Source organism: Beta vulgaris, chromosome 6 (genome assembly GCF_026745355.1).
Source record: "Beta vulgaris subsp. vulgaris cultivar EL10 chromosome 6, EL10.2, whole genome shotgun sequence".
Lineage (NCBI taxonomy): Eukaryota > Viridiplantae > Streptophyta > Magnoliopsida > Caryophyllales > Amaranthaceae > Beta > Beta vulgaris.
In genome coordinates, this window is record NC_079207.1 from 14,137,111 (window position 1) to 14,150,918 (window position 13,808).

The following is a 13,808-nucleotide window of genomic DNA, read 5'->3' on the forward strand; positions in this document are numbered from 1 at the left end:
ATAAAACCCCTAATTCCTTATCCTAGACGCACTTTCACAATCTCATCTTACCAATATCTTACTCTGTGGCTCTAAACTATTTTCTTTATTCATATTTGGATGTATGAGACTTTTTTTGGGCCCTTTCTGGAATTCGTGATAAGATAAATTTCCTCTGAGTTGCCTTCGCACAAGGCCACTCACTCAAATAAGGCCCAAACCCCTCCCCCCAATTGAAATTTTGCTTCCACCAAGATTTGAATCTTGGTCTCCTATGTGGAAAATAGGAAGCCATACCATTGAGCCCAAAAGTCCTTGGTGGATGTATGAGACTATTGGGATGTGGAAAAATTATATATTTTTATATAATATGATATATTATGTGTGAATCGAAAACTTTATATGTTGAATTGTGCTTAACAATTATATACACGTGAAAATATAATCGATTTTTTTTTTTTTTTTTGAATTGGACCTATTTTGAAACCTAAATCCTACCCATACGACATACGGTCATACCCTATTAAACTCTACGGATACGTCATACGAGTATAAAGGTCCTAAAAAATTTTACCATATAAATATGAGTAAAATATAAGTCTACATCCAAAAATTTCACCCTAGTAGTCTAGTAGATATCATATTCAAAGGAGTTAAGCATAAAGTTGAGCCCCAAGTTTTGGTATTTTTCACCAATTAGGGACTCAAGTTTTTTTTTTCACCAATTGGGTACTGAGACCAATTTGGATAGTAATTATAATTTAATCCCTTTAGTTTAATTCCCTCACTAGACCCCAAATCATAAATTTCTCTCTTATACCAAATTAAGCCACAAACCACCACCACCCCCTCATCCAACTAGCAGTCAACCACCACCACCACCACCCTATTGTCCGCCACCACAACCAACACCACTGCCCTATTGTCCGCCACCACAACCACAACCGACGAGCAATCTTGGCCGCCCCTATCCGACCGGCGTCCCTCCACGTGCAACCACCCTCATCCTCACCCACCTACCCACACTCATGCTCGCTCACCCTCGCCTGAGATCTCGCTGGACCACCAGTCTCAGTCACCACCACACGCCCTTCAACAACCTCACACCAACAACAGCAGAAAACGAACAACCTCATCAACAATGGTGGTGGTTGTTGTTCGAAATTCTCTCTCACCACCTTCTTCTTTCGTTTGGGTTGCTCATTGGTTTGGGTTGAGTGCCGCGGATTTGGTTGTGTTAGAGGTGGACCGTTGGTGGATTGGTGGGTTGTGTCATGGTGGGGTTGGATTTGATGTTGGATTGCGGGGTTGTGCTCGGGTTTAGGTTGGGTTTTGGGGTGATTAACGATGGTGGTGTTAGGTTTGCTGGAGTGGTGAGGTGAGGTGGAGCTTGGTCGGTGTTGAGGTGGGCAGTGGTTGTAGCTAGGTGTCTGCTGGTGGTTGTTTTGTGGCAGATGGTGTTTGTGTGGGTGAGTGTTTGTGTTTGTGGGGAAGAGAGAGAAAGGGGTGAGGGGAGGACTAGAGAAGAGAGTTGATTAGGGGTGGTTAAGGTTTAATTGTGGTGAAAATCAATCAAAGTACCCAATTGGTGAAAAAAAAAAAACTTAAGTCCCCAATGGGTGAAAAATACTAAAACTTGGGGCTCAACTTTAGAGTATGTACAATGGGGCTCTCCAACTAGCTCTCCAACTAGCTCTCCAAGGAGAGAGAAAATGGAGAGCCACCTCTTACCCAACAATGGGGCTCTTAGGTGTGTCTTGGGTGTCTCTCCATGGAGACACTTTGCCAAAGGGCTCTTGGGGGAGATACCATTTGGGTTGATGGAGAGATGACTCTCCAATGTGTGGGACCCACTTTTTATTGTAATTACTTCAATTCTTTTTTCTTCATGCAACCATTTAATGATCTTTTCTATAAAAATTAAAAAAAAGATGGTAATAATTATTATGCCAACAAGTATAATTTTCCTTTATCTATAAAATGAGCCTAATATTGGATATTTAAAAATTAGTTTTTCATGTTGTAGGTTAATTCTTCATTCCATGCCAAATTTATGAAAATTAAATATTAGCACTCATAATTATATTGTTTTTTAAAAATTCTACTTTGCTTAAATTATGAAAAAGATTAATTTGTAATTATATTTAATTTACATGAATAACTTAATTTATATAACTTTGATCATAATATGAAATGAGGTTCATTTATTGACATGGGGACCACAAAATAATGAAAAGTTGAATGGAGAGCTCTTTAAAGGGTTTTATTGTTGTTGGGTGTTTTTAGACATGGCTCTTGAGAGTAGCTTGAAGAGAGAGAATAGGAGAGAGAGTGTGGAGAGCTAGTTGGAGAGACACCAACCATTGTACATGCTCTTATGTTTAACTCTATTCAAAGAGGTAGAGCAATTGTAACTTCACTATGAACGCTGAAGCTTGACCGCTTGAGACTTGAGTGCATGTACCGCAACGTCTCAAATATCCACCAATCACAACCCAGACATTCAAATTTTAAAATTCGAATTCGGACAAAAGGCTTCCCCGCAAAACAAGGGGTAAATTCAACCATGGTTAAATCGAACGTTTCTCTGGCATACACCCTGTAACCACAGTTAAAAAAAGAAAACCCTCAAAATTAAAATATTTTAAAAATAACTTCCTCATTTCTCCAGTATAAGAACCACCACCACCCTTGTTCTCCCACAAACGCAAAATCCCTTCTTCTTCGCTCTACTCTTTTCTCTCTCCTGTTCTTCAAAGAAGGCGTCTTCATAAACGCCTTCGATTTGTTCTTCATTTCTGCTATTTTTCTCTCTCCTATTCAACATTCTTTCTTCGTTTCAGATCTAGACAAATTCTTTAGCCAAAATGAGGGAGTGCATTTCAATCCACATTGGTCAAGCTGGTATCCAAGTCGGAAATGCCTGCTGGGAGCTTTACTGTCTTGAACACGGTATTCAGGTATCTCTCTTGTTCCTTCGATATTTCATTTTTAATGTTTCTATATTCCGAAAAATTGATGTTATATTGTTTTAATTTGGTTGAATTTGTTGATTTTGATATCGCATTTTGGTAGAACATGTAGATCTATGGTATTTGTATCCAGATCTGGTGTCATATTTCTTTTTTAGGTTTTCGCATTTTGATTGATTGATCGTAACTGCTAGATCTGATATAATGAATGCCAGATCTGATGATTTACGTTTCAGAATGATGTTTTTCAAAAGTTCTGATTTGTTGTATGTTGAAGTTTGTGTGTAGATGTTTTCTATAATCTGTAGGATCTAATAGAAGTCCTTAAAATTATATCATTTTTAATGAATTTGGAGGATTTGGACTGTCTTCGTGAAATTCTTGTAGATTTAGATTTTGAATACATTTTTGTTTGTATTCTTGTTTAGTTTGGTTCAAGGACGGTGATCTATTTCACATGATTTTATGATCCATGTAAATGTTTGTAGTCTTATATGGAGAAGCTCTGATCTCATTTCAACCGACATAAATGTTTGTGTCTTATTTTATTATTTTTCGTATGAATTTTTGATGGTTAATATTGTTGGTTTAATAAGTTGATCTTCGGTGTGTATATTATTAAAGTGTGACTTGCGGATGTTCTGAAATTAAGATTTCAAAGTTTTTGGTGTAAATTAAGGTTCATAGCAGTTCCTAATTTCATAATATGATTAATGTGGTGTTATACTTCTTCAACAGTACATATGAGATACAAACTCCTTGATTTGTCCACTTTCTTAACTTAGCGATGATATGTGGATCCTGTCTTATTTTTGCTTAAGCTTCAGTCTCGCGCTTTTGGAAGCTGTCTATGATTTATCATCCATCGTTGTAGACTAATTTAATTTTAAGCTCTTCCCATGCTGTTTATGGCGTGAAACTATTCCATTAAATGATGTATTGAAACAATTTTGCTTTCCTTCTTTGATATTCTAGTGGAATTATTTGAAAATTGTCAAAAAAGCGATGTGTCTTGTTTTTGTTTAGTTAATATATCAGTTGAATCTAATTTGTTTTGTGCGTTTTATGTTGACAGGCTGATGGCCAGATGCCAAGTGACACAACTGTCGGAGGAGGAGATGATGCCTTCAACACCTTTTTCAGTGAAACTGGTGCTGGCAAGCATGTTCCTCGTGCCGTCTTTGTTGATCTTGAGCCCACTGTTATTGATGAAGTGAGGACTGGGACTTACCGCCAGCTGTTCCACCCAGAGCAGCTCATCAGCGGCAAGGAGGATGCTGCCAACAACTTCGCCCGTGGTCATTATACCAGTAAGTATTGAGCTGTTATCTGTGTCCTTGACTCCTTATTTTGCTGGTTTTGTTTTAGTGAATAATGAATCTTAACAATTTGTCGAATTTCAGTTGGCAAGGAGATTGTTGATCTCTGCTTGGACCGCATCCGTAAGCTTGCTGACAACTGCACTGGTCTCCAAGGGTTCCTCGTGTTCAATGCTGTTGGTGGAGGAACTGGTTCTGGTCTTGGATCTCTCCTCTTGGAGCGTCTCTCTGTTGATTATGGAAAGAAATCCAAGCTGGGTTTCACCATCTACCCATCTCCCCAGATCTCAACCTCTGTTGTTGAGCCCTACAACAGTGTTCTCTCAACCCACTCTCTCTTGGAGCACACTGATGTTGCTGTTCTCCTCGACAATGAGGCCATCTATGACATCTGCAGGCGCTCACTTGACATTGAGCGTCCCACTTACACCAACCTCAACCGTCTGATCTCTCAGGTGATTATTACGAGTCTCTGAACATATTATGATAGATAATCAAATCCTTCTATATATTGACTTTTTCCTTTTCCAATTCTCAGGTGATCTCATCCTTGACTGCTTCATTGAGGTTTGATGGTGCCTTGAATGTGGATGTCAATGAGTTCCAGACCAATCTTGTCCCATACCCCAGGATCCACTTCATGCTTTCCTCCTATGCCCCTGTCATCTCTGCTGAGAAGGCTTACCATGAGCAACTCTCTGTTGCTGAGATCACCACCAGTGCTTTTGAGCCCTCTTCCATGATGGCAAAGTGTGACCCACGTCACGGAAAGTACATGGCTTGTTGTCTGATGTACCGTGGTGATGTGGTTCCCAAGGATGTTAATGCTGCTGTGGCCACCATTAAGACCAAGCGTACCATTCAGTTTGTTGACTGGTGCCCAACTGGGTTCAAGTGTGGTATCAACTACCAGCCACCAAGTGTTGTTCCTGGTGGTGATCTTGCCAAGGTCCAGAGGGCTGTTTGCATGATCTCCAACTCCACCAGTGTTGCTGAGGTGTTCTCCAGGATTGACCACAAGTTTGATCTCATGTACGCCAAGAGGGCCTTTGTTCACTGGTATGTGGGTGAGGGTATGGAGGAAGGTGAGTTCTCAGAGGCTCGTGAGGATCTTGCTGCTCTTGAGAAGGATTATGAGGAGGTTGGTGCTGAGGGTGCCGAGGATGATGAAGGTGATGACGAGGGCGAGTACTAAGATCGGGTTTCATCTAGTTATGCTTGATTGTGGTTGTTGAAGGAGCCCTTTTTCATTTTGTTGCTTGTGCATTGTGCTCATGTATTGTGGAAACTTTTTATTTGGAACCTGGTATCTTGTGTTTCCGATGATAATTTCTGGCTATGAAATGGTAACGGTGCATTAAAATATCTCATGGTTATCTTTTTCAGTAGATAATGTTCGATTATGTTCTAATATTGCTTCACCAAATGCTTAGTGCTGAATATATAAACAAACTTACCCTGTTCTGGGATTCCCCAACATTGGCCTAGAAGTGAATCCTCAAAACTTTTTTTTAATATTATATGACCTTATAATTTATATGGCCATCTGAAATTTTGAGAATACACGTTGCTTTCCCTTTAGAATTTGAAGTTTATGACGGTTTGTTTGAATGAGAATTTATACTGAGGTTGAGTGGAAATTGTGGATAGACGTAAAACCATGAACGTTATATGGATTCCGAAGTGTGGAATGAAGTTTTGGGCTTTGGATGAAAATTTGTTCTCCGTTAATTTTGTTGATTGGAGATGGAAAGATTTCTTTTCCCTTTGTGATTTTTCTTTCTAGATTCGAGTTAACGATCTTACCCATAAAAGTGAAGGAGGGAGAGTGATAACATTGAGAATGGAGGTGGATTAGATAAGCCTTGAAGCATATGGAAAAGACTAAAAGAGGGACAAAAGTGAAGGTGAACATAGGTTACCAAAAATTTACATCTTTTGAGCTTTGTTTGCGGCCTGTAAAGATTTTAGAATGGTACAAAGTTAACCATAGAAGGACGTATCCACAAGGTTGATCAATCTCTTGAACAAATAACCATCCATTTGAAGGATAATTACCCCTATATATGAGGTGACTCCTTATCACTAAGACACTAACCCAACAAAATAAGAGAGTAATAGTCGGATGGAGATACAATATGGAATTTGTTACTGACAAATCATTAAGGAAGAAATGGAAAAAGCAGAATCGTTTAGTACACATTAATGACAGGGGAATAAGATCTTCTATGTGATGGTGACTAAAACATAAACAAGTCATGGACAACATGCATTGTGTTAGGACTTGGGACAATCAATTCTCGCCACTTGGGAAATTTGGTGGTTGTTTGGTATACAGGAAATTCTGTAGACAATAGAAATTCCCATGATTTTCTAAATTGGATAATTATTTGGTTGACAGGAAATGGGTGAAACCGTAAAATAGGGGAAATAACAAAACACATTAGTCAAATTCCTAAAAATTACATAAGAGAAATAACTCCCCAAGAAATAAAATTGAGAATTACATTTCCATGTATACCATACAACCACTTTATATCACAATCGACAAACGACAAGGGCACCACATTGCATAATGAGCATTAGAGTATATTATATCGCATACGAGAAATCAAGAGTACAAGAGGCAAAGCTGTAAAACTGTAGAAGAGATCAAATGATAACCTAAATGGTACAAGAAAAAAGGTGGCCAACTGTTATTGATAGCCCAGGAAATGAATATTCCATAATTCTAGAAAGATTTGCTAATTTTTGTCAGTATGTTCAAGTACAGCAATTACAAGGCTCCATGTACAAAACAAGACATCTGTGAGTTCATTACACAGTTACATTGAGTTAGACTACAGTGGTATAAATAACTAAATAAGTCACCCCCTTGAAATACAATTACTTGGTAGGCAGTTAAATCTGTTTAGTTCCAGTAAGATAATTATAGGGATAGTGCACAGATTCAAGATGCTTAGTTTTGAGCAATTCCATAAGCAGGGAAAATACCGAGAAAGAAGATCTAGCATGAACAGTGCAGACTGCAGAGTGCTACGACTTCAAACCACCTTTTCAGCTTCCTCAATACTTGCTGGAATTCCTATATCCAATCTCATAGTTGGCTTATATTGGTCCGGAACTTCAGCCCCAGCTTGCGCACACAATTCCACCACTATAGGTGCCTGACCATAAAAGCTTCGAAGTTCTCGCTTCATTGGAGGACCATTAATGTCAGAGACATGCCACACATATCTGGGTGGAATCAGGTCATCAAGAACTGCCCTCTGCCAGCCATGCTGTCCATTCCGTTGTTGGTGCTTGTGGGCTCCACAGTTTTGGGCCTTGTGCCCTGAAGAGCCCACGTGCACCTCAGGGCAATAACCACACACTCTAACTGGATACATTTTCATCAACTTATTGGCTCCTTTTCTCATCCTTTCCCATGCTAGGAGAGTTTCTTCAGCAAGCAAGACAATTTCCTCTGCACTAGATGGGGGTACTATTTCTGATTCAGGTATTTCTGATAATATTGGAACTGTGGGACTTTGAGCTTCAGGATCTGGCAGATCACTTTCATCTGCATCGATAAATTCATTTTTTCCAATACGGATAATGGCCTTTCTTCGCCTTTTGGCAGGGTATTCTGGAAGATTTACTCCAGCTTGGATGCAAAGTTCTACCACAGCAGGTATACGTGGTATTGAAAATCTTTCATCATGAGCAATACGCTTCCTGAGACGGTCATACAGATGGTAAGCATCCACGGGGACCAAAATATCTTCCACCATAGCACTTCCCCAGTCGTGAAGACCATGCCGACTTGATGCTCCTGCTCCCCTACAAGACTTGAAGGGGTGCCCAACAGGCCCAACATGGATCTCATTGCAGCATCTACGCATCCATAAAAATGAAAGTCAATACAAAAACATTAATCAGAAAAAATAGGATTTCCTAATATGTTCCTTTCTTCTTTGCAAGTTTTCTTGTGATGAGGAGTGACAAAGGTAGATCCATCTCATGTTCAGTTTTATCTCAGCTATAGGTGCGCACCAATAATATTTCAATAGACTAGTTAACTGGTGCAGATTTTAGAGATATCCTTTTAAAAAAACTTTGGCGTTCTATTGCCTTATAGAAGTATGTGTCTACACAACTATAGCACAATGACATCAAATAAACAAAAGGCTAAGGTGTTTGAGCATTGACCACTGCAATAAATTGAGTACAAGAAATGCTAAATATCACGAGGATAATCTAGATTGATGAGCATCAAAATCATTTTTTAGAATGAAGGATGCTAGTGTATGCAACAGTGAACAGATGGTAGTCGTTCAACCATCATGATATCAAATTTGACTCTTGCAAATGATAAGGGAGGCGTTGAATCTTTGGAGTACCCAAACTAACAGGTAAAAACAAATGATGAAAGTTCTTTTTAAAATTTGCATGCCATAAGCTAGGTAATGAAAGGTATACAGTACAGGCTCACCGTCCAAACACATAGCAGAGTGAAATCACTAGCTAAAATTTAGCACTGTAAATACGGGTAATTATTATTACTAGCAAAGAATTGAATAAGGCTTTAAAAGAATTATTACTTGCACGCATGGACAATCACAACTTTCATAAGCTTCCTCAGATTGTTTATCAATAGAATCCTTGCATTCAGGACATCATAAGCAACTGGTATTAGGCTCTTAACCAGCAATCCATTCTTTGGTGGTGGCACAGGCCTCCTAGGCTGGCCTCTGCTATTCTTTAATCTTTCTCTGGCTGCTCGCCTCAGCTCTATTATAGGTATTGGAAAAGGCTTCTTTTCCTTCTTTGAGTAATATTTAGGTAAATCAGCATTTTGGGGAATATCATTCTTAATGACCAAAGGAGAATTCTGGCTTGAAGTTTGCAGCACACTTCTATATTTCAATAGAAATTTGCATAGATTGCCACAAACCTATAAAAAGATAATCCCTCATAATTAGTCCAAACTTCCAAACAAACTAACTACATAAGATAAATTTTAAGTAAAGATATATCATAAATCATACAATAATTACAGAGACTGCAGAGAAAGATTAACACAAAATCAATAATGACCATTTCACAGAAAAAAAAAAGTCTCATGTTCTTCTAGGACAGTAATTTATAAACAAAGCAACCAGTAATATCTTTTAGATTGGAAACCAAATGTTCTGGCATTAGATCTGACTTAGATGGATTGAATTTTATTACTACGATTCCTCCTTTCCCTTATTGGTTCATCTTCTCTCAAATCTTCTCTTCCCTATGTCTTTCCCATTAATCTTTCTACCTTCTTCCAATGTCTTCACTTTCTCACTGCTTCATACATCAGTTTCAATGCACAACTTCTAAGATTTGTTTCATAAGAAGCAGGAGGAACAAGTACAGGGGGAAGCTTGGGGCTGGGAAAGGCTTCTGCAGTTTATCTCTTTCCGTATTGTTCCATTTGTTTTCTTCTACTCATATGAAACATTTAAATTTCCTTCTTATACATTATAGCATCAGCGAGGATAGTAATCAATAGGGGAAATGCTGAAGCGTATAGATTAAAAATAGTGGGAGCTAATGGAATTAAAGATCTGTGACAGCAGGAATGGTGACTTAGGAAGTAGTATGTAGGCCATATGTTCTCATCCAGTGAACAAGCTCAGAATTTCTTTGAGAATTTCTCATGGCTCTATCATCTATACTTTTGGTATTAGCAACTTGCTTCTGTGGGCTACAACTTAAAATTCAAATCAATGATTAAAAAAAAAACACCAATATTCAGAATGGCGGCAGACTCCTACACATAATTTCTTTATTGTTTCATTTTCCCTAAAAGTCTCTGACTTTCAGTTAGCCTTCTGATAATAACAGTCAAGACTAGGGAAACTATGGATCACCAGTGCTCAAGGTCGTAACGGCGCCATTCAGGTAGCATCACTCATCGAATACTCTTTTGTCCTCTCTTGCTCCACCTCAAATCACAGAATTAAAAGTTCCTAGTTGGCAAAATGCATCGAATTTTCACCTTAGATTTATGTTTTGAGGTCATAATTTCAAGTGAAATACAAAGCTAAGGAAAAGAGGCCTTGTCATTGAGTAGGTTGTTTGATATGCTGGATTTTCAACTACAACTCGCAGTTCAGCTAAATCTTTCCCTTTATTAGAGCCAGGTAAATGATAGCTAGGTGATACAGGTAGAAAGGATTTGTAGACTGAAGCAAGGAGGGACAGAGAGATTGCAGCTTCAAATGTGTACCTAAACCATAAACACATAAAGCGTCAAAAGTCTCAGATCTATCATACCTTCAAATGGTTAACGAAGCCAAGATCAGATAAGACATTGGACTTCACAAACTCTGATTTTCTGAAGTACGAAACACTGGGTAAATTATCACAACGAACCAAGCCACGTCCATTAAGATAGCTTGAATGCATGCAGTATGCTTGTTGATGAGATGAAGTCCCTGTAAGGACCAAAAGATGGAATGAAAGATCTACATAAAATGAAAAATATCCAACAAACCACAAGCTGCACCTTTCACCAACATTAACAAACAAGGTAGCAACTGAATTTAAGAAACTCTAATTCATGCACAAGTAGATAACAATCTCCTTATCCAAGGATGATATGGTGAAGGGAAAACACTTTACTCAAACTCTTCCTTTCAGCTCAAAGTACGCAAGTCAGATTCTCAACACTCTGATATCAGTGTGGAGTTGTGGACACTTAAATTTATTAGCAAACCAAAAGATGGAAATTTGTAATAAAAGGCAAGTCCGACACTTGGATATGTGCCCGTATCTGACAAGTAACCGGATTCAGGTAACATAAAGAAAGGTAAAAGGGTACCTCCTATTACTGGCATCGCCGAACTTGGCTGGAGAATCACCAATGGCATCACCAAAGAATGGACTGAGTAATGAAACAAAAGGACAACATATATAAGTATAGAAGGTATACAGTTGCAGGCAGTGGCGGATCCAAGATTTCGGGTGAGGGGTAGCGTAATATTGCGATATTATCAAATACCAAAGAAAAAAAAAACTTAACTACTAAATCCCAAATGTTACGAAATCCAAATACAACTTCCATATATTTCAATAAAAGAAAATTACAATTGTTTCTGGCAAATTTCTCAATTTTGGAACTAATTGGCAAGCGCATCAAATTTTCAATTTTGGAACTAATTGGCAAGCGCATCAAATTTTACATCTAATTGGCAAGCGCATCAAATTTTACATCTAAACACAACATATGTAACTAAACCAACATTTAACATTTCATCTCGCATGCTATTTTACAATTCCCTTTAACATATTAGACTTTTGTTTCCCTGGTTTGAGTTGGAGGAAGATTTGGATTTGAATTCATATAAACAAAAAACAAATTCACAACTGAAAAGGGCATGATTAATTGATTCCTCTCTATAACAAGAACCTAATGCCAGTATTTTTGAAATATTTAGTTCTATTAGCATATCCTGATATTCATTCAGATTCGAATACTGCAACCTCTGGAATTTTTTTACAAAAGCTTATCATTACCTAAACACCAATATATATATGATATGACATCCTCATCACAATTTCACTTCAAAATAAAAAGGTACTCATCACAATTCACAGTTAGGTATCACATATACTCAATTCACTAACAATTTGCGCACATTATAATTCAGTGAACTGTGATTTTAAGAATCCATAAATCAACTAACCACAACCACAAGCCCAAAGCAATAGCAGTCCAGACGTAGAAACCGCGAAAGAAGGACCAAGTCCGCTGGTCACCGTGCGGCAGCGCAGGTCAGTGACCCGCAGCAGCCCTACATGCCACAACTCACTCCCTTTCACCAATAGGCAGCAACGACAATTTATCTATTGGTTGCAGCAGAATGATATCATTTCATCAACTACCAAACAATCATTCCCATCACAATGAAAACTTAAAGCAACTTAAAATTCTCTACAAAATTCTACTACCTTTACAAAAGAAAACCCAGAAGATAATTGCTGAAAGCAAATAGTTTGGCACCATAAGTTATAATTGTGATTACTGGTTACCCATTTACATAATTACAGGGGGTTAGTGGGTTCAACTCAACCCCTAAAATATGTTTTTTTTTTGGCTCACCAGTGAAAAGAATAAGAATGTTAAAATCAACAAATCAATTCTGAATTCTTATTCAAATATGTGTAAGGTACACATTTGAAATCTTTGAAATTACAGTAAAATTGGTCCTAAACATACCTGCGAAATTTTGGAATACCCAAGTTTCTGGTGTCGCCAAGAGAATAAACTTTGCCTTGAATTTGTTTAATGTCTTTTCTCTCAGTCTTCTTATCTGCTTCGCACATTCGGAATATGAAAATTCAAATGGGAATTGTTATTTGTCAAATTTTAGATGGAAAAGTGAAATGGATGAAGTTAAACTGTTAGAGCTAGATGTAATAAGTAAATTGTAATAGAGGCTTATTGACTTATATGTAAATACGCTATGCAGGCAAAAATGTGTCAAATGAAGACATATCCCAGTTTTCATTTCCTGTAAATATCCCCAACAGGAGCTGAGAAATAAATCAACACAATATGCCATCTTTTCGCTTTTCGAAACCTTGACTTAAGTATTCAAATCCATTTAACTACCTCCCCTTATCTAATACTGGTAGACTCGGTATACATGGTCCTCCACTTGACTGTTAGTTGCTTTTATACTATGTAGCACGGGTACTTCTTTTAGGTCACGTACTACCCGTGCTCGATACGATACCTATCCTCTATGGATACGTGTACCCATTCCTAAAATTTCAAATCTTGTTATTTTCCGTCCCTGTACCCGAAACAGTACCCGTTCCCATATCCGTCTATGTGCAACCTAGAATATATAGTTTCATATTTGGAGTAAATGTTTAACTCCGTTGAGTTACCTGACACTCAAAACAGTATCAGGCAAAAATAATTAGCATGAATTAGGGGGTTCTGATAAAAAAAAAAAAAAAATTTAAGTTATGTAATTTGCTTAAGCAACATAATGTCTAAAACATAAATTAATATACACCTAAATGTTATTGTTACCATAAGCCAATTTTCTGTTATTTGATTAACATGAGAGAGAATATACAGTTCTGTTAAACCCACAACTTTGATTAGATTTGGCAGCATAAAATCAAAAAACTAAACGGAAAAGCCAAATAAACCCTAAAAAAATGGGATGATGAGAAAAAATAACCTATTAATGAACGAACCTAAAGAAGTTGTAAGCAGAACTTCAATTTGGAGATGAGAAGATTTCATATAAAATTAGGGTTGAAATTTCGAAGAAAACAGAAGACAGATGAATTAGGGCAACGATTTAACTTTAGAAATGCAAGAAAGGGAGAGTAAGGAAGCAACATTTACCTCTAGTGGCCGTATCTGCGCCGGTTGTCTATCAGAGAAAGAGTGCGGTTTTTGTTATTTGAGGGGAGGAAAGAGTGCGGTTTACACACTCCTTTTTTTTTCCCTGGTGCAAAAAGAATGCGGTTTGTATAATGGTATCCATAAGAGTTC

General features: G+C 37.8%; 2 protein-coding genes across 7 annotated transcripts; one reads left to right on the plus strand and one right to left on the minus strand.

Annotated features, from left to right (window-relative positions):
- Positions 1–2,659: 2,659 nt before the first annotated feature.
- Positions 2,660–5,633, plus strand: LOC104895843 (tubulin alpha-2 chain). Its single transcript, XM_010682472.3, has 4 exons — positions 2,660–2,939; positions 4,027–4,261; positions 4,355–4,725; positions 4,809–5,633. The coding sequence occupies exons 1-4, from the start codon at positions 2,847–2,849 to the stop codon at positions 5,463–5,465; spliced, it is 1,356 nt and encodes a 451-aa protein (XP_010680774.1). The 5' UTR covers positions 2,660–2,846; the 3' UTR covers positions 5,466–5,633.
- A 1,291-nt stretch (positions 5,634–6,924) lies between these two features.
- LOC104895844 (APO protein 2, chloroplastic) lies at positions 6,925–13,808 on the minus strand. Of its 6 annotated transcripts, XM_048645863.2 has the most exons (7): positions 13,659–13,808; positions 12,510–12,603; positions 11,977–12,136; positions 11,112–11,174; positions 10,565–10,725; positions 8,854–9,206; positions 6,925–8,146 (listed from the first exon to the last, which is right to left on the minus strand). In XM_048645863.2, the coding sequence occupies exons 4-7, from the start codon at positions 11,158–11,160 to the stop codon at positions 7,315–7,317; spliced, it is 1,395 nt and encodes a 464-aa protein (XP_048501820.1). In that variant the 5' UTR covers positions 11,161–11,174; positions 11,977–12,136; positions 12,510–12,603; positions 13,659–13,808; the 3' UTR covers positions 6,925–7,314. The 6 variants fall into 6 exon arrangements, with proteins under 6 accessions (XP_048501820.1, XP_019105764.2, XP_010680775.2 ...); XM_019250219.3 differs by lacking the exon at positions 11,977–12,136; XM_010682473.4 differs by lacking the exon at positions 11,977–12,136 and having other exon boundaries at positions 12,510–12,606; positions 13,659–13,788.